At 46.1% G+C, this 22,781-nt stretch overlaps 1 protein-coding gene across 1 annotated transcript; it reads right to left on the bottom strand.

Annotated features, from left to right (window-relative positions):
* Positions 1–1,160: 1,160 nt before the first annotated feature.
* Positions 1,161–6,098, bottom strand: LOC125943678 (protein sister of odd and bowel-like). The gene is made up of 2 exons (XM_049663131.1): positions 5,827–6,098; positions 1,161–1,668 (listed from the first exon to the last, which is right to left on the bottom strand). The coding sequence occupies exons 1-2, from the start codon at positions 5,892–5,894 to the stop codon at positions 1,275–1,277; spliced, it is 462 nt and encodes a 153-aa protein (XP_049519088.1). The 5' UTR covers positions 5,895–6,098; the 3' UTR covers positions 1,161–1,274.
* Between the last annotated feature and the right edge of the window lie 16,683 nt (positions 6,099–22,781).

Consider the following 22,781-nt stretch of genomic DNA (forward strand, 5'->3'; position numbering starts at 1 on the left):
TATTGCAATGGTAAAAATTAATTTAGTTAGCTTAGCATCTGGGAAGCAAAAATCGACCTACCGAATCAGCACAGGTTCGCAGCTCTACAGCATGCACTCCTGGGCCCGCCGATCCAGATCACATGGCGGCTCGCCGCGGCTGATTGTCCGTGTGGCCGTCGCACTCCCACCAGTTGTCAAAGTTGCACTGGCTTCTCGCAATCTCCGGTAACACCGGTGGAACTGAACATCACTGACATCACTGAGAGCGTTCATCGACGCGGCACATTTCACAACAGGAACACAGTTGCATAACGTCGAAGGTACAAACAAATGACGACAATTGCCGCCGCAAACAATCGCCTAGTCCGCCGGCTTACGCCATGTTTTTTCTCCTTCCTGGCCGGCCGGCGCAGTTTTTCCTCCTCCTTCGTCATCAAAGCAACGCACAGAGGCGACTTCTTTATCGTCGTTCTCTCCTTTTGCCTTTCGCTTTTCTTTCTCCCTCACAGCATCTCCCTCACCGCTCCTTTCAGCTTTCGCTTTGTAACACTGTCAACGCTTCAGCGCGCGCTTTTTGGGCGCCAAATTTGCAAGCAATAAACGTTGCGTCCGCTCCCGGCCGCATATAGCGGACCTATCCTGCCTCCGCAGATATTGTCACGCATAATATCGCTTTGAAGTCCGTTTATATGCGGCACTTTGCGCTGGAACGAAAATATACCACATATGTGCAGGACGTTATACGGGACTTCACTAAGAGCGATATAACTATGCGACGCTGCGTATGCGACGTTGGGTCGTTGGGTATGTGCCGCTCTTCAGCGAACCTCTTTCACGCCATCTTCGGACACGCGATCCACGCGTGGACTTCATGGCGGTGCCGTTTGATGACACCCTGCCCGGAGGGAAGCGCGAGATAAAATCCCTGCTGCAACACAGCACACGTTTCGGAGGTGACAATACGGTGCGTCGCTACATTGCTTCAATGCTAATTCAATTCAATGTTAATTGCATCAACGTCGACAGTCATCGTGAGTTGGTTTCTACCAAAGATGTTTCAAGATAACCATGATAAACATTTTGTACGTAGCCAGTATTCAACTTCAGTCACGGTCAATCAGATTGACCCAGTCGTGTAGTCACGAAGTTAGTAAGTAAATAGAAGGGTTCAGGCCCCGATCACAAGTTCCGCAATAGCAAAGCGACAAACCATATCGTCACTGAGACATTCTAACTTTTTTTTCTCTTCCCCGGAGAATTATTTGCCGCATTGGTGGCGACGTATAACGGCCTTATGGAATGTGCTTGGAGATGTGCCTGGCCAGTTTTTGCTTCTGGGTGTATGCAGCCGCGCAATGGCGGCACTTAAACGGCTTTTCGGCCATATGCAATAGCATATGCGTCTTGAGGTGGCCCTTCCGAGAAAAGTTACGGCCGCACACGCCACACTGATCGGGCTTTTCTTCCGTGTGCCTGTGGTAATGACTCTTCAGGTTGTCGCTTTCCTTCAACAATGCGCCACACACACGACAGAGGTAATTTTTCCCTCTCATGTGGTCGGCGATGTGTTTCTGAAAGTCTGCCTCGCAGGTAAAATCCACATCGCACAAACGACACACGGCTGGTGGGTTGCGAGCCTGGCTGCCTTGCTCCTGCCTCGGTGCTTCCCCGCTCTCTCCGGGAACGCTGCGAGAAGACAAATCACGAGCATAATTAAGAAATGTTTGCCCGAAATTGCCTGAATGCGAGATCTTGTAGTTGGTTGCAGAAACGGCTGCTCTTTAATGGCACAATCTTTACAACAAACACTTTGTGTTAACAGGTAACATCGAGAGATGTGTCCAATGGCATAGCATTGATGTCATCGGCGTCGAACGTTCGCCTTGTTCACTGAAGTTCACAAAGTTGCAATATAGCCATCTTGCTAAGCGGCGTGAAGCCAGTGTGCGCGATGCTAAATAGCAAAAAGAGGAGAGAACCTTGTAGTTCCTGCAGCTGCTCGCCATAGGTCATGCATAACGACTGAAAATGCAAGGCGTCATGAATGAACAACTGAAGAGGAAGCTTTAGCTCGGGCCCAACTTCGATGCCGCCTATTCAAATAGATGTAAAACGCAGAAACGCTTTTCTGAGATAACCACTGGGTCGATTTTAATTAAAGTTATGGCATTTGAGAGATAAAGTTACATTCTAGTGACTGTTGGAAGCAGAATTTCAATTTGGCGCCTGAATTTTTTAATGGAATTTTCAAAAATAGGTAAGATCGAAAAAAACAACAGAAGCACGAAGTTTACAAACTCGTAACTCTGCACCTAGAACATATATCGCAGTTCTGTAAATTGTATTCATTAGAGCATCCAAAACAGACAATTGTGATATGTCAATTTATATCTTACGTGAACTTGTTACATTGTATACAAGGGTTTTGCAAAAGTTACTCTGAAGTTAGCGGTCTATTTCAGAGCTATGTATAATATATCAATTGTGTTCGCTTTAGATATACTATCAGGTGCAATTTACATAATTGTGATATTTTTATAGCCGAGTTATAGAGTTGTAAACTTTGTATTTTCGTGTTCTAAATTGTTTTTTTTTATTTTTGTCAATTTTTATTAAGAAATTGACAACCTAAATAAACAATTCGCAACCAACAGTCACTAGATTTCAACTTTTTCATTTAAATGCAACAAACCTCATCAAATTTAGTGAAGTAGTTGCCGAGAGAAAAACGATTTCTCCTTTCTCATGTATTTAGATAGGAGGCTTCGAGGTAAAGCTGCCTCTTAAGCTATCTGGACTTTTATGGCTACGATTTGGAAACGCAGGTAAAGATGTGCTACCATAGAGAACCCATTTCTTTTCTGTCTATATCACGTGCCTGCGTTTACCCGTGGTAATGTATCCACTGCAGCCGACATGTACAAATGTTATTTGAACACGAACGCATATTTGCTAACATTTATCCCTGTGAATTTATTTAGGTGCTATATAAAAGCCACTCCTGTGTCTCGTTCAGCAAATCTTAAGCGGAAGTAAGACTTTTTTTCACTTGGAACGGCAGTAACGTTTCCGAGATTTGTGATTGCAGTGGTTTACGCTACCTCGTCAACCCGACATTCGAAAAACCTGTGCAAGAATAGAGCGCGCAAGTACGTAAAATATTTTATTGCCATGTTTAAAATGAACGACTGGGTTTCACGAACAAAAGGGTTTGGTAGTCATTAGGGTGTCTATACTGACGGCCACTGTAAAACAAAATGCATCCAGGTCTAACACAGAAATCTACATAGACAGCTAGTATATTGTAATTTCGGGCTTCTTACTATGAACAGAGCTTGGGGACTGAAGGACTTCAATTTTGATTTTATGAGCTAACACACGCATTTATGATTAGTCGCGCCAAGATTTGTCGCGCAAGTGTGACTATAGAACACACAGTTGCGCTGCTGCTTCGTAGGTTTTCCTTGCGAGGCAAAGTATCACTTCCGTTGGTGCTCCCCTACCACCTACCTACGTTAGAGGAATATATTAGTCGATATGCTCTTGCACGATTGAATAATCGTGCACTGTGAATTATTACAGTCAATCCGTACGTGCAATATATAACTTGAGGCAGGCTCTACAGGAGTACAGTGAACATTTTTCGTTATCGAAGGGTAAGAGCAGCTACAAAACTATAGGTTAATAAGGCTAATTATTCATTAGTGCATACGCCCTTGTAGCATGAAATAATCGTGTGTTAACTATTAAAGTCATATGGCGGAATTTACACGCTTTTTCTGTCCAGTTGAAGCGCCCCCATAGGATTCTAGGAAGAACCTTATACATCCCAGGGCATTTATCTGCATGAGTGGCGATTGACGTGAGAAGAGAAAATGCTAATCGCAAGTTGCCACGTAAAGTAATGGTATTATTCATCGACCCTAAACATGTAAGTGTAGGTACAGTCCCAATCCTTATGATAGTGAACACGGGAGCACGTGCCATGCAGTAAACGCAGAACACCTTAACGAGCAGCTACGGCACTTTCGTAGTTTGTGAACTTAGTGTACGCACTCCCTTCGCCGCCACCGCACCGAATCTGTACAAATGACGCAGCATGTGGTCCCATGCGCATGTTCATTGTTTACGACCTAGCAATAGCTTTTCACACACGATGCGCGAGTGAGGTCAGGGAGTGGATCCGCAGAACCTACTAACTAGGATAGTGCGCTAGCCGCTCGCCAGAGCATCCTGCACGCACCGTGCGGCGCGCGCTCCCGTGTTCACTGTCATAAAGATTGTGACTGTACACCGGGCTCTAATCAGCCGCTCACATAGGCCATCATCCGATCGCTGACATGACTTCGATGGCAGCCATGTTGAATGAAGGCATGCGATTGAGGGAAACACGAAACTTTGCAGCAATGACCGCATTGATCTGCCTAATCTTTTATTGCGACAACAGCTGCATGCTATATGAATTTTGCACCATGGTTCAAAGTTCGCGCTACATTAGGTAAAGGTTATTGTTAGTGGTGGACCTGTATGGACGCCGCTGATGATGGCGTCGCGAAACACGCATCTCGCGTTGTCTTTGTCGCCGCCTAGAGAGCGAACGGCACATAATGTAACAAAAGCCGATGTTCCACGTCAGATACCATGTTGGTTGTCGTTATACTCACGCGCAGCTCTTCGATAGAAATTTGCAGGAACTACGCTCGCAAACGGTGCACGTGGTATCGCCAATCACCCATACTTGGCAACAGCACTCGCCTTTATGTATTTCTTCACATTCTGATGTGACGGTGTGCCGACAGGAAGTTCGTCAGGAATGAAGTCGGAAGATCACTCTCTTCGGGACCGCCCCATATGTCTACTTGGATAGTTAGATAGCCGGAAAGAAAACTGTTCTGACAGTGCCAAGAATGCTATTCGCATTAAATGATTACGTATCACGCGAGCGCGTGCCAAACAGCCTCTCGGCGACACTTACGGTGCGTCAGCTGCCATCGAAAGCAACGCTAAGCCGGAGATGTGTCTTCTTGTTCACCGGTATGTCTATGTTCTGCCTGTATTCGCTTCTTTGTCAAGCAAGTGCGGACGCGCTTCTATCTCAACAGTGGCGCATAGACAGCAGTATCATTGCAGCAGATCTCAGCCGCTTAACGCTGGGCCAGCTGGGCTGGTATAAACGCGTGCCTCTCAGTTCGGAGCTGTGCGTGATAACGAGAAAGTAGAAAAGCGTTCCGCGACAAAACAAGATTGACACGCCGTCGAACAACCAGGACACATTCCCGGCCTAGCGCTGCTCGAGGCGGCAGGGGTCGCGCCAAGTTTGGCATGCTTAAATCCCCCTATATAGAAAGAGTACCGCCATATTCTCTCTTCCTCCGCCGTCTCCTCTCCTAAAACGCCTGTTTTTTTTCTTTATTGTTTGCTTGCGAAAGCAAGTCGACGGTTGTACGAGGTGAGCGAAAGTCCCCGTTGAAGCTTTGCCGCCGCCGTCGCCGGCGGCTGCGCTGAGTAACTTTCGACATGGCTCTGAGGCGGGAAATTATATATATATATATATATAAAGCAGTGTTCAAAGGATGGTGGTACTTTTCCGAAGGTATAGGGACTTTAGGCATGGGCCTGAAACTTTTTCTACCGACAGTAACGACTAGGCCCAGCAGTCCGTTTTACTAATCGGCGATGAGCCTGAACTTGCTGTAGCACTGGCCCCGCGCGGACATATTGAGCGCCGAAGAACAAGTGCTCCTTTTCTTTTTACGTTAAAACAAAAAGCCTAAGTGATCTGCGCGACGTATCAGCGTGTCTCCGCGTGATATTATTCATCGGAGGAGTTCAATGGAAGCTCACCTCGTACTGTCTTGCCGAGTGCCTGCAGTGCTGGTACCTTGGGCTGCATCGCTGCTACCGCCTGACATCGCAAACAACGGTCGACGTGCTTCTTTCTCAGGCAAAATCGTATGCCCCGACTGAACAGTACGATACCGCGTGATATGAATGTTAAATGCGTTGAAACGCGAGCATCAACCTAATTGTAACAGTGCCGTCAGGGGGCGTGTTCGGCGCTATGGAGACGATAGTAGACGAGACTATCGGTTTCTCTCGTCCCTCTTTTCTGTTCCACGTAGTCACCATCACTGCCGCTTACACGCGCTCGCTTCCTTTTCCCTTTCGCAAGCAAATTTTCTTTCATTCTTGCCGAGAAGTGCGATAACGCGTTTTCTTTAAATCACTGGACTGTGGTTTCATTCCAAATATTCACGCATGCGTAAACACTGACGGAGTTTACGGGAAAGTAAAATGCCTTTCAACATCGTTCTTTCATCGGAAGAGGCGGCGTTTCGGGCACAGCCCACGCAAGGGCTTTGCGGGAACCTGTACTCCGTTTCCAACATGTAGGAAACCGCCCATGCAGTGGCACACAGAAAAACCACAGTACATTTGAAGCAACACATACATCCTAGCTTAACGAGAAAAAAAAAAAAGAAGTAAGGTGAGCATGACCTTTCATAAACAAGAGAATAATCAAAAGCGAGTAGTGCAGTTGGGAGCTTTCATGTTGAAGAAATGAAAAAGAAAAGAAAGAAAAGAAAAAGTTGGCAGTCGCTTTAGCATACGCTAAAGAGGATGAAGGTCGAAAGCCTGCGCGCTCATGAGACGTTCATTAAATTACTTGACATTTTCATTCGAATGCGTTGTTACTTCCTATTACTTCGTTTCTCCCATCAAAGGTCGTGGGTTCTAGTGCCTTAATTAACACCAAAGGTCGAGGGTTCGACTCCCACCCACGGTCGCGAGTTGGAGTGCCTTAATTAACTTCTCCTTAATTAAGACGAAGGTTCGTGGGTTCGAATCGAACCAAAGTTCGTACGTGGGTTCTATTACATTAATTACTGGCAATCTTAATTACCGGCACCTTGATTAACTTTGCCCTAATTAACACCAATGGTTGTGGGTGGCACTATCAATTTGGTACCATAATGCCGAACGGTACATTTCTCGTCCCATGAGCCATTTAAGGCTCTCGCTCTAAAAAGAAAGCTATGATATGCGGGAGCTCCCGCATAGAAGAAAATCAAGCAAGAAAAATTGCGCACCGGCTACATTTTACATGCAGCCGTTTATTGCGTTACTTGGCAATATGCGTCCGGTGATCTGACGTTCGTAGTGGGTGTACAGAATGTGTGGTCTGTCGTTTCGTCACGTGTTGAAAGAATAACTCGTTCTTTCAGATAAAAAAAATGCATGCATGTCATAGTTGCTTGTCATTCACGCACATGTCATATTGGAACCCAGCTGCATTCGTTGCCTGTCTTGTCCCCTTCTGCTTATCTTTCTGGCAACCTCTCTTTCTTTTTTCAGCCATGGGTAGCAAACAATAAAAAAATTTTCGTTAATATTTCAGCCACTCCATTTCAGTTTCCCTCTCTCTAGCGCTTTTTTTGGTCCCCTCACCTTCTCGTTCTTTCTGAGGCGACAAGCACAACGTGCAGATTTTCACATTAACCTATCTATCACAGTATGTGCGACCTCGAAGAAAGTTTTGAGGTGATAGAACGTTATTATACGGTAGGCACAATGTGAAACATAATTTCGCGAACTATTGGCTCTCGCGTGCCGGTGGCATTCAAAGGAGCTTTCTGCGCGTCGGAAACCTGGCCGAGCTTTCTTTAGCATCGCCACCGGAACACGCACACACACAGTGAAATAGGTGTCAGAGGAGCGGCAACCCAGTGTTCACGCAGGCTCACTAATGAACGCATTGACTGACGGACAGCGATAATCAAATTCCGCTGCTCCCAGATAACATTCCCAACGTCGGACCAATTGACTCAGTGGTGGCGAGGCATTTTCGTGCTTCGTCGCACACCGTAGGAATGTTATTTATCGGCTCTGTAGCACGGCCTGACATGTACTTAACCTGGTGGCCCTTTCTTTCGTTGCGCGGCGCAGATAGGTCATGCCATAGGTCATGCATAACGACTGAAAATGCAAGGAGTAGACAACTGCACGGGCCGACTTTTTCAGCCCGAGCCTGGTCCGGGCCCGTTTTTACGTTGGGCTACCCGCCCGAGCCCGACCAAAAGTTTTATGGCGAGACCCGGGCCCGGCCAGGGCCCGGAAATATTCTACGTTACCCGCCCGGCCCGGCCCGCCACCCCTTTACCTTAGGCCCGAGCCCGGCCCGAGCCCGGCTCGAAACCGGCCCGAACCCGGCCCGAGACCGGAAGAGGTCACCGAGCGGCATTTAAAAGAAATGAAATAAAGAAAAGAATGAAATAAATTTATTCTTATGGCATAAATACATGTCACATTCAATTATGAACACCATTTGAGCGGTCTGAACGCAAATACCAGCGCGCGAAGTAGTACGAATGGCCCTGCCGAGCAGTATCGCCAGCAGTTTCCAAAGGCGCGACCTTGATGCGGCCCAATTCACTTCTATCGCAGCGCCGCCACAGTATTTTTCCACGTCGGGCGCCTCACTGCAAAGCATGCGCCGCCCTAGCCGCTGGTCCCACTCAACCGTATTCTAGTACACTATAGCCGAAGCACAGCCGCGACCGGTCGTGAGCGCAGTGCATGGATGGAGTAAATGGAGAAAGAAAGCTTCTCGTTCCTCGATGGTGCAGCGTAATGCGCTGCTGCTAGGCGGCCGGTTGAGAACATGCGTGCAGTCATAGATGGACGCAGTGTTATATTTCAGCCGTGTGACCAATTATCTTATCTTACCAGTAATCGGTTTACCAGTTCGCCTTTGAAGAATCAGCAAGTCGCGAACGCGCTTGCAGCGCGCTGAAAGCAATAATTACACTGATTTAGGTAAAGAATACAATGGCATCCTTTGGTTTGAGGTGACTTAGGTCTTTCTGGATTTTTACATTCTAATCCAACACCGCAAAATACGAAGGAAGAAGAAAAGGGAAGTACACAGGAGTAGCACTGCTAGCTTCCAGCTGCGCCGGGGCAACAGGTTTTTCAGAGTCGAGACGAGCGAGGATAAATCGCTGCACGTTACATGCACACCACCAGAAAGTCCGAGCCCGGCCCGGGCCCGCGTCAAAATACCCGAGCCCGGCCCGGGCCCGGGTCAAAAAGCACATGCCGCGCCCCGTGACAAAACTGCCCTACCCGGCCCGGCCCGGGCTTTCGGGTAAGCCGAGCCCGTGCAGTGCTCTAGCAAGGAGTCATAAATGAACAACTTAAGAGGAAGCTTTAGCTCGGGCCCAACTCCGATGCCGGCTATTCAAATACGTGTAAAACGCAGAAACGCTTTTCTGAGATAACCACTGGGCCGATTTTAATTAAATTTATGGCATTTTAGAGATAAAGTTAAATTCTAGTGACTGTTGGAAGCAGAATCTCGATTTGGCGCCTGAGTTTTTTTTAATGGAATTTTCAAAAATTGGTAAGATTGAAAAAAAAACAGAAGCACGAAGTTTACAAACCCGTAACTGTGCACCTAGAACATATATCGCAGTTCTGTAAATTGCATTCATTAGAGCATCCAAAGCAGACAATTTTGATATGTCAATTTATATCTTACGTAAACTTGTTACATTGTATACAAGGGTTTTGCAAAAGTTACTCAGAAGTTAGCGGTCAATTTCAGAGCTATGTATAATATATCAGTTCTGTCCGCTCTAGATGTACTATCAGGTGCAATTTACATAATTGTGATATTTTTATAATTGTGACACAACCTAGTCTTGTCTTGTCTCCAAATACTGGCTCATACTCACTATCGGGGATCGGCCAGGAAGCACGACGGCTTCAAGTATGTTTACGAGAATTAAAACAACAGCTAAATTTGTTTATCAGAGTGTGGGGTTAAAGAAATATAATTTAGAAATTAAAAAATACTCTTAAGAATTCTGAATTAAAATAAGTTAACATAAAAAGTGAAATAATTGGAATAATTGATAATTTTAGAAATTCAGCGAGGTACTCGTTTATTTTCTCTAATACAATCGTGAACTGTGAGAAAAGCATCCCTGTTGCTGAATCGCAATGAAGTCGCCCCAAACGAAAGAATGGTTGGCGAAGCTGGCGATAGTCCAAGTTGTCTGAATGAAATTTCTAAAAGTTTTCTCTGTCCTAAAATCGCCCGCACGACAGAAAAATAAATGCTGAGTAGATTCATGTGCATTGTAAAAAGAACATAGAAGGGACACAGCAAGACGAGACATGTGTAATTAAAAATATGGAGGCGGCATACGGCATCTCAATTTTGTAAAGGAAACTTCAAATTGCCTCGAAGGACTCAAATTATTCGACGGGAAACAAAGATGTTGGAATTCAGAAGAGAATGTTAGAACGTATTTTGCAGAATTTTGCGATATAGAGAAATCTCTGTACCTAGCCGCAGTTACATAAGCTGATGTTGAGAAAATAGATTAGATAGGGATATTGAGGGACGCTCGTGCGAGGGAATCAGCAATTTCATTCAAGTGCGACCTACGCTATCTCGATACCCAAGCAAGTAAACTTGCCGTAAGTACGGAGGAACCATTGAACAAAATGCTCGCGGAATTCGTGAATGTGAAGATGCAGTAAGTGCTGCGCGTGCAGAAAACTAGCTGGCCACAATAACAGCCAGTGAGTCATTTTGGGGAAGCTTCCGTAATGCTAACACAATCTCTAATAATTCTGCCTGAAATATGGGTGTGGGTGTGAAGTCGGGAAGGCGAAGAGAGTAAGACCGTTAAAGAGATTCAGAGAAGATCCCCACTCCTGCCTTCTCAATGCACAGAGAAGCTATTATAGCAATGTCAGTAGCTATTATGTTGTCAGTAGCTAGCTGGCTTAAGTGGCCTCGTAATTTATTAATGAAATGCCGGCTTGGCAACAGATTAGCATGATTTGCAAATATGTCCTCGAACTCAATTTTGAAGTCTTGTAAGGCATCAATCGCCCGCCGTGGTGGCTTAGCGACTATGGTGTTGCGCTGCTTAGCACGAGGTCGCGGGATCGAATCCCGGCCGCGGCGGCCGCATTTCGAAGGGGTAAAATTTCAAAAACGCCCGTGTCCCGTGCCTTGGGGGCACGTTAAAGAACCCCCCCCCCCCCCCCCCCCCCGCGGCCAAATTAATCCGGAGTCCCCCGCTACGGCATGTCTCATAATCAAGTGGTGGTTTTGGCGCGTAAGACCCTCGAATTTAATTGTTTAGGGCATCATTCGAGTGGCAAACTTCACGTATGGACACATTCAATTGTTATTATTATTAATAAATAAACACACAAATATTATGCTCGTATCTGAGGACTCTGTAATCGCGACCACGATACGTCAAAAAACTCAGACGGTTCAGTGATAAATATATATAGTGTACGTCTCTCTGGAAAATCATTTTTTAATGTACAATATAATCCACCTTTAGTAGTTGGTATGACAAATTGAGACTTTTTTGATGATTGTTTTGGAATTGAACAAAGGCTTACGGCCTTAATATCCCACTCTCTTTCAAGAAGTACTTCTTAGTAGGCGTCTCTCTCACGTATTTTTTAGCCTTGGAGTTGGCGAGAGAGCTAGACTTCTTGTCTATCGGTGACCTTGTGCGTAATAAAGATCGGGGGTCCATTTCTACATCTAGATTTCCCATCCCATCTGTGCCGAAGAGGCTTTCTCACAAGTTCATGGCTTTGATAAATCCTTGCGAGTAGATGGCTGTGCTGTCTACTCTTCACTAGATTGACGGCGTGGTCGAATAGGCAGCTGATCATAGATGTTGGCTTTATTAGTAATTTGAAACCACTGAGCTATTTGGGAGGACATAGCCTGAACAAGGGAGTCGGTCAGATTTACCATAACGTGTTCCATTGTTTTTTTTTTCTGCAGCAGCCCAAGAGATTGTGTTTTCCATACCCAGTGTTTGACGAGCCGTTATACTAGCATACCCTTGAGTCCTGCTCTGAATTTCTTCAGTGACGTCGTGACGAGAGCATCGATGTCTATCAATTATTCCAAGGATTTGCAGTTCTTTTGACCTCGCAGGGCAGTTAGGCTCATCTGCAGTATGAGTACCGCTGGAGAGGCATTAGGACTCATTACGAGAATTACATTCGTTTGAACTAGGGATTTCTCCACAAATCCGGCCCCGTGTGTTGTACCTGCAACCTTTTATTGTGTACCCAACCGCTGGCATTTTAGACATTAAAGGACAGGGGCTGATACAGGTTCAAATCGCTATATCAGTAGCCATGCCTTGATTTCTGATGGGTGGTTCATGCCAGCAAACGTAGCACTGACTGCATCTTGGACATGCGCTTATTATCGACGAGACGGCCGAAACGATACACAGCCATCACGCCTGCCGCTGAAAACACTTCGAAAATTTCTGCGGGACTTAGACTTATATTGGCACCGCGGACTAGGCCTTTGGTGAGGAATGAAACTGCTCACCGGATGTGTCGCAAAAACATTGCGCTTCAGTAACTTGTACACAAGCCTGGTTTGGCGAACAACAAAGAATGCCTCCACGGCCTACGTGTCGAACTTCGGTGATATGTTGAAAATTGGCCGAGGCCATTCGCAGTTCGATTTGAATCGCCTTAGAATTTTGCACACAAATCACACCGCCATCCCTCAGCACTAAAGCCACAGGTACGCTGCTGGTACAACTGCGTAAGAAACGCTCCACCGGCAAATCAGGGGAAGGAATAGAAGCCGACCAGGAGTATGCCTCCTGTCCTGGTGATGAGAGTTACATTACTTATAAGTAAGAAATTATTCCAACAAGTTAACAGGTATTAGAACAAACGGTCAAAATCAATTAGGGAAGAAAACAAAGGACAAAACAAAAACTACCAGCTACTTAACCAGAACCAGCGTGGAAACCGTTCGAAAAGAAGGTTGTCATCGGTCCTTTCGCATCGTTGATTTCACGGCCCGGAGCTCCTTCTCCTCTAGAGCGTTGTCCACGCGGAAGCAATGTCCATGGCTTCGAAAAGCTGCTGCGCTCCCTACAAGATTCCTAAGCAATACAAAGTGTCCTCCTGGCCGCCCCAGACGTGACCCCCAAAGCACCCACGACAAAGATGGCGATAGGCTTTCTTCTGCGAGTGCGATATACGACAGTTCCATCAAGGCTTTTAGCTGCATTGCCTCACCTGTTCCGGACGAGGACACGCTTCTCGATATGTCATTACTGAGTCTGGAAAGGTTGGGGTCTCTTTCTGTGATGACGCGCCATGTTTATTTTACTTCCTTTCTTCCTTTCTTTTTTTCATTATTTCTTTCTTTCTTGCAAAAAGAACAAGGCCGTGCCTTCCGAAACCTCACAAGAAGAATCAAAAGCTTCACGAAGCTTTAGAAAAGGCCCATTGCACAAAGTTGCACAGTTCCGGCTCGAAAACGGCAGCACGGCAATCGGAGTAAAACCGTCGGCGCGCTGCGCGTTTGTGTGTCTGCGCGTGCGTGCGTGTTCTAAATAAGAAGAAAGCACCATGCTTTCGCTATTTTGAGTCAGGTAAACCAAATGGAAAAACGTTGAAGGCACTCGTTTTAGTGCTCGTGTGTTTCTCTGTGTTTGCAACACTCGTGGTTGCAGGTATACTGTTTGTTGGCACAGGCAAATAGGAATAGAAGCACGTTTGCCAACGTGAGTGCCTACGATAGGGTGAAGCGGCTGTGTTTGCGTTCGTACAGCAACGACGTGGCAAAGTGGCTGAGCAACTCAAGAAACGCTAAGGAAACAAGGAGATGTTTTTTGGTAGTTGGTTGTTTGCATTCTTGGTAGTCATGTCTATGCCACCAAAACAGCTTTCCGTTGTAACCGTCTGCTCGGAGCCTTTGACAGAATTGAATGCAATCCGAACATTTGCGCAGCAGCCTCGTCGTCGCCAAATTTGGCAACGAAAGTACGCCTCGTGTGTTTTGCTTTATAAGAAATTCTTTCAACTCAATTCGAAAAGTATTTCGCGATCACTTTTGAACGTCTCGATTACTTCCCAATTCGTAAGCATCGAAGACCCATCCTTTAGATACCTGTGTTCTGCATTCATTCGCCAGGTGTTTCCGAGAATCACACTTTGCGATCCACCTTCGTGCGAGCTTGGCCTACAGTAGTTCTGCAAGTTTGATTCCCTGCCTAAGCTGAGGTCTGTATAGGGCGTTAAGAAGCATTTCTTGTTGGTTTGCAATTCTAAAGTGACTTAACCTTAAATGGAAAAATATCAAGTTACAAAGGCCGCTGTAAGCTCGTTTATTTCTCGCATATCACTTTTCAATCAATCAATCATTTATTATTATTATTATTATTATTATTATTATTATTATTATTATTATTATTATTATTATTATTATTATTATTATTATTATTATTATTATTATTATTATTATTATTATTATTATTATTGTTCATTAATACAATTACAAAGCAATAGTAATGCAGAAGGAGGTCCCAAAGTGAACACTGTCAGGGGGACCACCTGTTAGTACATGCATAAAAATGTAGAACACACGATTAGCACATTTCGTGTCACTTTTTGGACAAGGCAGTCGCGGATCAATCAAGGGGCAAATGTATTGCCAGGATTCTTTGTGCATACCTTATGATGAAGGTTTCCCAATACGCCGTACGTCGACAAACGTTATTCCGCATTGATATTACCACAACACCCACGTGCCGCCTAACCGCAATTGATTTCTAGGGACTGTGATCTTCATGTGAAGACTAGCCTGAGGATACGAGTGACCGCGTTTTTGTTGCTTTAATTGCTATAGGCAGGCAATAAAAGCGAGAGTAGGATCTGCTGTCACAAGAGCCGCGTTTCGATGAGTAAGATGTAGAAGAAGAATAGCCGCATAGCCGCAAGGATATATAGCGCTCAGTAAAGCACCAAGAGCGTCAATAATTTTGCTCGAGTTCTCCAACACGACATCACCCATAAGAAAAGCAATCGATAAACTGCTCTGCTTGGCTCCCACGTGGTGTTTCAACTATCCGTGCCAGGAAATGCTTCCGGCCGAAACCCGCTGCGCCGGAATTCGCGCTTTCGGTTCTTGTCGTAGCAACAGAGAAGCCTTCGGGGTTTTTTTTTTCGTTTTTTTTTTCTTCTTTTTTTTCGCTCCACGAAAAGCTCAAGCCGCGTTCCCGGCAGTACGCCCGGAATATTGGGCCAACCACGGATGCTGCCGTCTTCAGACAGCGCAACACCGATGGCGAAATCGCAGCGTCGTATCTGCCGTATCGGGAAGCTTGTCACATAATGGGTCTTCAATTACGATCGAACGTCTCGCCTGTCGTCCTCCAGCAGCTTCGGGCATGATGATGTATTTTCGCGCTCCTCCCGTCGTTCTGCCCCAATTGCTTCTTGCAAATTCCCGTGCGTTTCGTTCGTGAAAAAAAAAAGCCTTTCTCTTCTTATAGAGTCGGCTCGCGTCTCGTCTACGTTTGACGCCAACTTCGGTTGCGGAAATGCGGTGCGTTGCACTTAATCCAAAATAATAAAATACAGCTCGACAGACGTCAGCGATCGTTCCTCCTCTGAACTCGCTTATTCTTAGTAAGTGAGGAAGACCGCAAAATGTTTTGGCAATGGACACCACCATATTTCTTCTTTGTTAGATGCTAAATTTAGAAAGGTTGGCCACAGAAAGGCGCAGCTATCCCAAAATCTTAGCTAAGAGAATCAATAAATACAAAAAAGAAGATAATGAGAAATTGAGCAGAAACCATCGATGATGTTTTTTCAATGTAAGCGAATAGGACGAACGAACGAAAGAACGAGCGAGGGGACCTCGGACTAGCCGATAAGACAATGGGTCAAACCACGGTTGTGTATTTCTTGCTGAGTTGAATTCTCATAAATCAAATCAAATCAATCAATCGAAAGAAAGAACGAGCGAACGTTTCTCATGTCGAGTCCAACCACCATTCACCGACCGCCGTTCAACCATGAAAAAAAAACTGTCGAAAGCGTCAAAGAAAGCAATTCGCTTTAATACAAAAGGCTGTTAAAAGCCCATAACGATATCAGAAAATATTATTAACTGCTTCGGTGCTCCATGGTCATAGTAGCATTTGTGCCATCAAGCTCCCTAAATCATTCTCAGAACACTAATAAAGCAAGCACGTGGATCACGGAGCAAATATAGATAGAAAACGTTATAAGACAAGAACCATATCAGCTTTAACAGGTCATGGGAACATAAACTATAAAATGCATGCAAACTACCGATCACCAAGAATTTATCAAGTCACTGCCCACGAAAAAATTCCGTGGAGCCTTGAAAGCTAACCTGTGTTTGTTGTGGCTCGACCGGGTCCAAGTACTTTTTGCACAAAATATTTCTCAAGAACAACTTCGTTGCGACGCACACGCCTTGTTCGTTCGCAACAGAGTTGCCTGCTGTGGCCATCGAAATACATGCGCAAACTCTAACACACTTAGAGCCTCCGAGGCTCCCTCAGACGCTTCGCATCCGAAGAATTGACTACACTGCTGCAAAACGCTGTCCGCGAGTTTATTCGCACTAGTTCTGCAAAGCTCTGAACTCCACGTGAGAACAACTCGGAACTGCAGCGTAGGCCGGAGCATAGCCAGAACAAAAGCCTCACGTGTTCCATTTTGCATTTACCTGATTCTTCATTTCCGTTTTTCTATTTGCATTGCACGTTTCGCACTCTCCTCTTGCACAACACTAAATGTGAACACTTTGCGAAATGCCCAGCGAAATGTCAACCCCCGTGGGCAAGATTGTTTGACTTGCTGTTATTCTTTATGCCTTGCGGCAAGTTTTTCCGCATAAAAATAAAGAAATAAAGCCTTTTGTGTTTTGCTTTTATTCCTTCTTGCCACGGCGCAATCTTGGATCCTGCTTCAGGCAAAGTACGCCACCCTTGCACCCCTTTTATCGCAGAAACTGCGTCTATAAAAAGCACGAAATAAACAAACACAGACTCCATTCGATGCGCACTTTGGACCTCTTGTAGGTTTCTTGTTGTCCACGAGGAATTGGAAAAAGCTGTTTCCGCCGCACCGCCGACTGCAGCTACCGGGAGAACAACCACAACCTGCTGCAACGTCCCACCTTTTTTTATTTTTCCTGCGTGTATGCGTGTGCGTGTTTGTGTGTGTTTGCGTGTGTTCTTGTTTATTTGTGCGCGTGCGTGTGTATTTGTGTGTTTGCGTGTGTTTTGTTTGTGTGTGTGCGTCTGCGTGTGCGGGCATGTGTGTGCGTGTGTGCGTGTGTGTGTGTGTGTGTGTGTGTGTGTGTGTGTGTGTGTGTGTGTGTGTGTGTGTGTGTGTGTGTGTGTGTGTGTGTGTGTGTGTGTGTGTGTGTGTGTGGTGTGTGTGTGTGTGTGTGTGTGTGTGTGTGTGTGTGTGTGTGTGTGTGTGCGTGCGTGCGTGCGTGCGTGCGTGCGTGCGTGCGTGCGTGCGTGCGTGCGTGCGCGCGCGCGTGCGTGCGTGCCTTATGTGTGTTACAAAGAAAAGTTGAAGTCGGCTCCTCTTCCTGTCTCACAGGTGCCCTGTGCATTGCGAAGTTTACCACGCTGCGTGTTTGCTGCATTGCTTGGGACAATCGAATGCAGCTGCGTACGTGCTCGCCTCGGGAGCGCCTCCCTGGCGCGCTCATTTGATCATTCTACTCAGTGTGGTTGCTGCAGCGCTTTGCGTTACTTTCCCGTTGACTGCAACCCCCGTGTTTCGCAATGCGCAGACTGGCGATTCTGCTAGTGCAGTACAGACAGCGATTGTTTCTAATCAGCCAAAAAAAATATAACAATAATAATAGCAAATAAGGTACATACGCACACTTCTGCCCCAGCAGCCGGTGACAGCTCCTAACGCTGCAGTCGAATTCATCGGAGTGTGTAAGTACGTCGCAGTGGGAGCATTGGCTCTCTCTGCCTTAGCTCGTTGCCTCCTTTTATTATTCAGCGCTCGCGCTTCACGCGCACAAGGCGCGTAATGGGAAGCGCATCATGAGCCACTGCTGACTTCGTGCGCTTGCTTTCTTTGTTGTTGTTTTTTTTCTCGCTAGGACAGGCCATCGACTGGCTCGTACAGCTGGCTGGCTTGCGCAAAACGCGGTCTCCATACGACAGCGTGTGCGTGTGGCAACAATAGTAAATAACGCCACCCAGATCCCAGTTTGACGCAGGCTGCGCGCAGAATGGTATAGTGTAGCATAGTGTAGTAGAAGTCGTGCGCAACCCATCTCTGGGAGCGTTCGCGGCGAGTATTGTTCACCACGTGCGCCCGCTGTGAATGATCCCATCTTCCCGCGGCATCCCGCGCTTCCAACGTGCGCGTGTTCCTAAATGGTGGGCATAAATCTAGCGCCGCCGCGTCTTTCCCCGGCGCTCTTTTGGGACGCAGGCCTATTTGCATCCGTGGGCGTCGCATTGTATTTGGGCTCCTGCCTACTCGTTTCTCGTTCCTCTTTTATCTTCTCGAGAAAAGCGCTCTCGAATATGCGCACGTATGCTCTCAGCGTTGCATTACTTCGCTGCTTTGCTTCCCTGGGGTCTCATGCTCTTATTCTTTACTGTCTCTCTCTCTCTCCTCCCCTTTATTTTTATTCTTTCTTCGTTTGCCTTTTACGGAGTTTGAAAAGTTTTCGAGAAAGCAAGAAGCCAAAATTACGCGCCCTGCGAACTGAGCGAACAATTCTCGAAAGGGACGCGGAAATGTAGAACTCGTCTCGGAGCACGAGAGAACCGCAGAATGAATGAGGTATAGCTCGCGTTGCGTTTTCGGCACGCATTAGCTGGGGAGGCGAAGAGTGCCGTGCTGCTGAGGAGATTAAAGTTGGCACTACTTCGCAGGCACCGTGGCCTCTGTCGACAGACTCTGGGCTTGCTGTTTGTAAAGGAGGCTTGCTGCAACAGTATCGCGCTCTTCTAGCAACTCGCTGTAAGCCTATAGTGTTTGCAAATAAATAAATAAATAAATTGTAGTGCTGAATATCGGCGTCAGCACTTTCCCGTGTGAAAGAAGACGTTGACGATCGAGGGGTCCGCGTTTGGTCGGTTTCATCTGAGACTGGCCCGTTTTAGTGGTCCTTTGTCAAGTGCCGTTCAGAAGCTATATAAAAGAACACATTGGTTATATAATAAATAAATAAATATCAAAAAATATGAGCTATTCCACTTTGTGAAGGTGGATGACGAGCTTCGCTCGTCATCCACCTTCACAAAGTGAAATAGCTCATAATAAGTGGAATCTGTAGCTCACGATACAGAGGTGACACAGAATTTTGAACAAAGGTACGCACATTTAATGTCCTGATAGGTGGTCATCGTGACGCACACACATTCTCGTATCACCACTGTTATTGGGTGCATCCGTCACGTAAGACAATGAATGGCTCATACCGCCTTAAGCAATGGCTCACACCCCCATAAATAAAAATTTGTAGCCCTTCCTCTGTCGAGAAAATTGGAGTAGGCGAGCTTGTCGTGTGTTTCTTCGGTGTTCCTCCCAACGAATCGCACTGACGAGTACCACGTTGTGCTCGAACAACAAGCGGTTGAGAACCTCGCGTTGAAACCTGGCCGTCACACCGGAGAAGTTGGCGCTAGCTTACCGATGCGTGCAACACCTTTGTCGGGTTCCTGGAAGGCTAGACGACGCTGGAATGTGGCTTCAGCATCGCGTTCCTGCAACTCAGGGTCGGCGGCTCTTCGTTGACGCTTGGCCTCAACATCGCGCTCCCTCAACTCGCAACCCGGAGGTCGGTGGTTCGAATCTGCAGCCCGACGAGCAATTTTTATTTTTGCGCGGCGTGAGATTTAGAGTGTGTTGCGGTCACACCAACAACGGCACCGACACTTGTGAGGCAACACAAGCTTCGCTTGAAGAAAGTTTAACGCCGCTTCATCATTACCGCGACAGAAGAGAAGTGAAATCTACGCTGGAATGCTTAGCGGCAACGGAGGTAGCTGTGGAAGAAGACGACGAACGAGCGACCAGTGGCACGAGCGCGTTCGCGCGGTTGTGCCGAAGGCCGTCAACCAGCCAGCTGTTGAAGAAGACGACGACGCTACAGCCATTGCTGATGATGATAGTGTTTGTTGACGGACACAAAATATGCACGAAACCCTAGCCCTAACAAGCGAACTGAATGTCGAATTTCGGGGCAAAATCTTCTGTCAGCGGTTTGAACTCCCGGGCAAAATTTTGGTGACCTATAACGCGATAGCGTTAAGCGCCCCATGTCTTAAAAATCCGGCGTCGGCTTCGGCGTTAAGCATCAGCGTCTGGCGGAAATAATCACACCGAACCACGTCATACCGAACCACCCTGACCACACAGGCCCTCCACGTGGCGCAAGGCGTTAGTGAACAAAAATTGAATTTCTCAAAGTAAAATCCGTCAGAAAAATCGTAAAGTACGACTTAACCACAACCTACAGGCGTGATAGCGTCGGATTGTAATTTGAATATACGAGAAAAAGGCCTGATCAGCAGCCAGGGATCTTTGAATGCTATCGCGTTCCACTCTTAAAGGCGTACCTTAAGCGTCCTCCAATTCTGATGGTGTTTGGCTGTACTTTGGTTCTAGGCAACATTTAGGGAAATGTTGAAAACCAAGCCTTTCTAAATTTCGGACACGTGCGTGCCTCGGGGCAAAAGCCAAACAATTAATAAAGTAATTAAAAAAGGTCCTAGGGCATTCACATTTTGGTATAAGCCGGCTTAAATTGCTCCTGTAAAATTGTCTTCCCAGCAATGCATTTGTGTTCAAAAGTGAAGCCGACTTTAAGGGGATCAGTGTAAGCTTGGTCTGTGTAAGCTGGGGCCAGATTCACAAAGCTTTTCTTTTGTAAGTTCGCTTTGCCATTGGTTGACCGTCTTCGCTAATTATATGTCTGGCATCCGGATTGGCTTTAAACTTTTTCGTACGAAAAATTCTTGCGTAAGAAGTTTCTGTGAATTCGGGCCCTGGTTTTCCCATGTTGTGTGTTGCAGTGAAGCCTACTCGTTAAGAAAAATGTGATGCGAACGGAGCCCGATAACGCTATCGCGTTCCACTCCTAAAGGCGAAGCTTAAGCGTCCTGCAATTTTTTTATTAAGCCCTTTAAATCAAACTTTTCCTTCGATGCACCTGCGAGGGCATCTTAGTAGCCACGCTGTTATATTGGTAAATGATAAAAGTCGACACTTTCAAATAGAGGCAAGAAGTCAACAGTTTAATACATGGGTTGCAGAATGTCCGATAGTAAATAAACAGGTGGCTTGTAAAACCAATAATTAAGCAGCCTCGTCTGCGCGGCTCACGAAAATTTAAGAAGCAAATTTATTTACGAATAGTCCCTCAGTAACAATGAAAACCTTAGATTGGCCTGAAACCCCCTTTGTTTGTGGGTGTGCAGAATTGTATCCAAACTTTAAAGCCCTGAAAGAATTAACTCTGACACTGCACTCACTTTTGTAGTCTTCAGTTCTACTACTATGAATAATCACAATGATTGTAATATCATCAAAAGAAACTTTGTAAACGTGAAAGATGCCAAAGACTTAGCGAATGATGTTTAGCGCATCGCGTTGCCTGTTTTTGAAGTAATTACATTTTTCACGTTTTCGTCTGCTTCTAACAAACGCCTGGAAACTGCGCCAGAGAGAGAGAAACAACAGAAAAGGCAGAGAGTAACTGCGTCACGTTGTTGCTAAGCGCATGTGCGCCCTTGCAAAAGTTCGTCCCTCGAAGCAGCGAAGTACCTCAGGTGCGGCCTCCGAGCGTTCCGAGTGCTGTGGTTAACAGCCCGTTCGCGCTAATGCAGGTAAGTGGCGCGGCCCGTTCGCGGCTTCGTTTCAACTTTGAGCAACGCCGTAACCGACAGCTGGGTCGCCCGGCAAGAATGCACCTCGAGTATGAAACTTGAGTACGACTCACGTACGGGTAAACTCGACCACAATCGCAAGTGTGAAACTTGGGATTATACGAGTCATTTAATCGCGAGTCTCTTCTTAGGAGAGAGAAAAATGTTAATATTGAATGGCGGAGAGGGGGGAGCGAGAGGGAGAAATAGAAGATGAAAGACATGGGGAGTGACTAGGATAAATTCAGCTTGGCCACACTGTGCTGGGGGATGTCAAAATGATAGAAAATATTCTGATAAAGAAGGGAATAAAGCTAACCAGCTGACCCCTGCCTTCTGCTAACCTCCTGGTTAGCCCAGTCGGTACAGCGCCTGTCCGGAAAGGAGCAGTGTTTACCACCAACCCACAAGTTCTGCAGATTCTTCTGTTGTTGTTGTTTTTTATCTAGGGAGAGGTGGAAGCTCGTAAGTGTGTAGCATTGAGCGACTTTTATGTGTTTTCGTTTTCTTTCGAGATTCATCCCATTCATAAAATGACTTTGAAGAAAGGACGCAATCAACGCGACAACCGTAGTACAGCTTGCGATGTTGGCACTAGCATTGAGATACTTTTATACTTTTATGTGTATGTCACGTTTTTTTTTTTTTTTTCAAAGGGCGCATCCCATTCATAAAAGGGCATTGAAGAAAATGGGCAACTACAGTAGTTCAGCTTGTGATGTTTGCATTCACAGGCGGCAGACACCTCCATTAGCAAAAGTAAAGCGGACTGGAGGTGACGCGAGGCGTCACCGCATTATACCCAATGCGTCAGGGGTAGGCAACTCAGTTTCTGGCCTTCGACGCATGTAATATGTTTTAATACACTAAGTGAGCCAGAAAGGCTGTGCGAATGATCATTTCATGGCAGCGCCGACGTTATCAATGAAAGGTAGTGAAAATTATTGTTACCATTCCGCCAAAAGACAGCCTATTTTGCCAAAGCCAGACCTAAGATTCACTAGAGTGTGGTAAAATAATATTTCGATAGCA

This window comes from Dermacentor silvarum, chromosome 2 (assembly GCF_013339745.2).
Source record: "Dermacentor silvarum isolate Dsil-2018 chromosome 2, BIME_Dsil_1.4, whole genome shotgun sequence".
In the NCBI taxonomy this organism is placed as follows: domain Eukaryota; kingdom Metazoa; phylum Arthropoda; class Arachnida; order Ixodida; family Ixodidae; genus Dermacentor; species Dermacentor silvarum.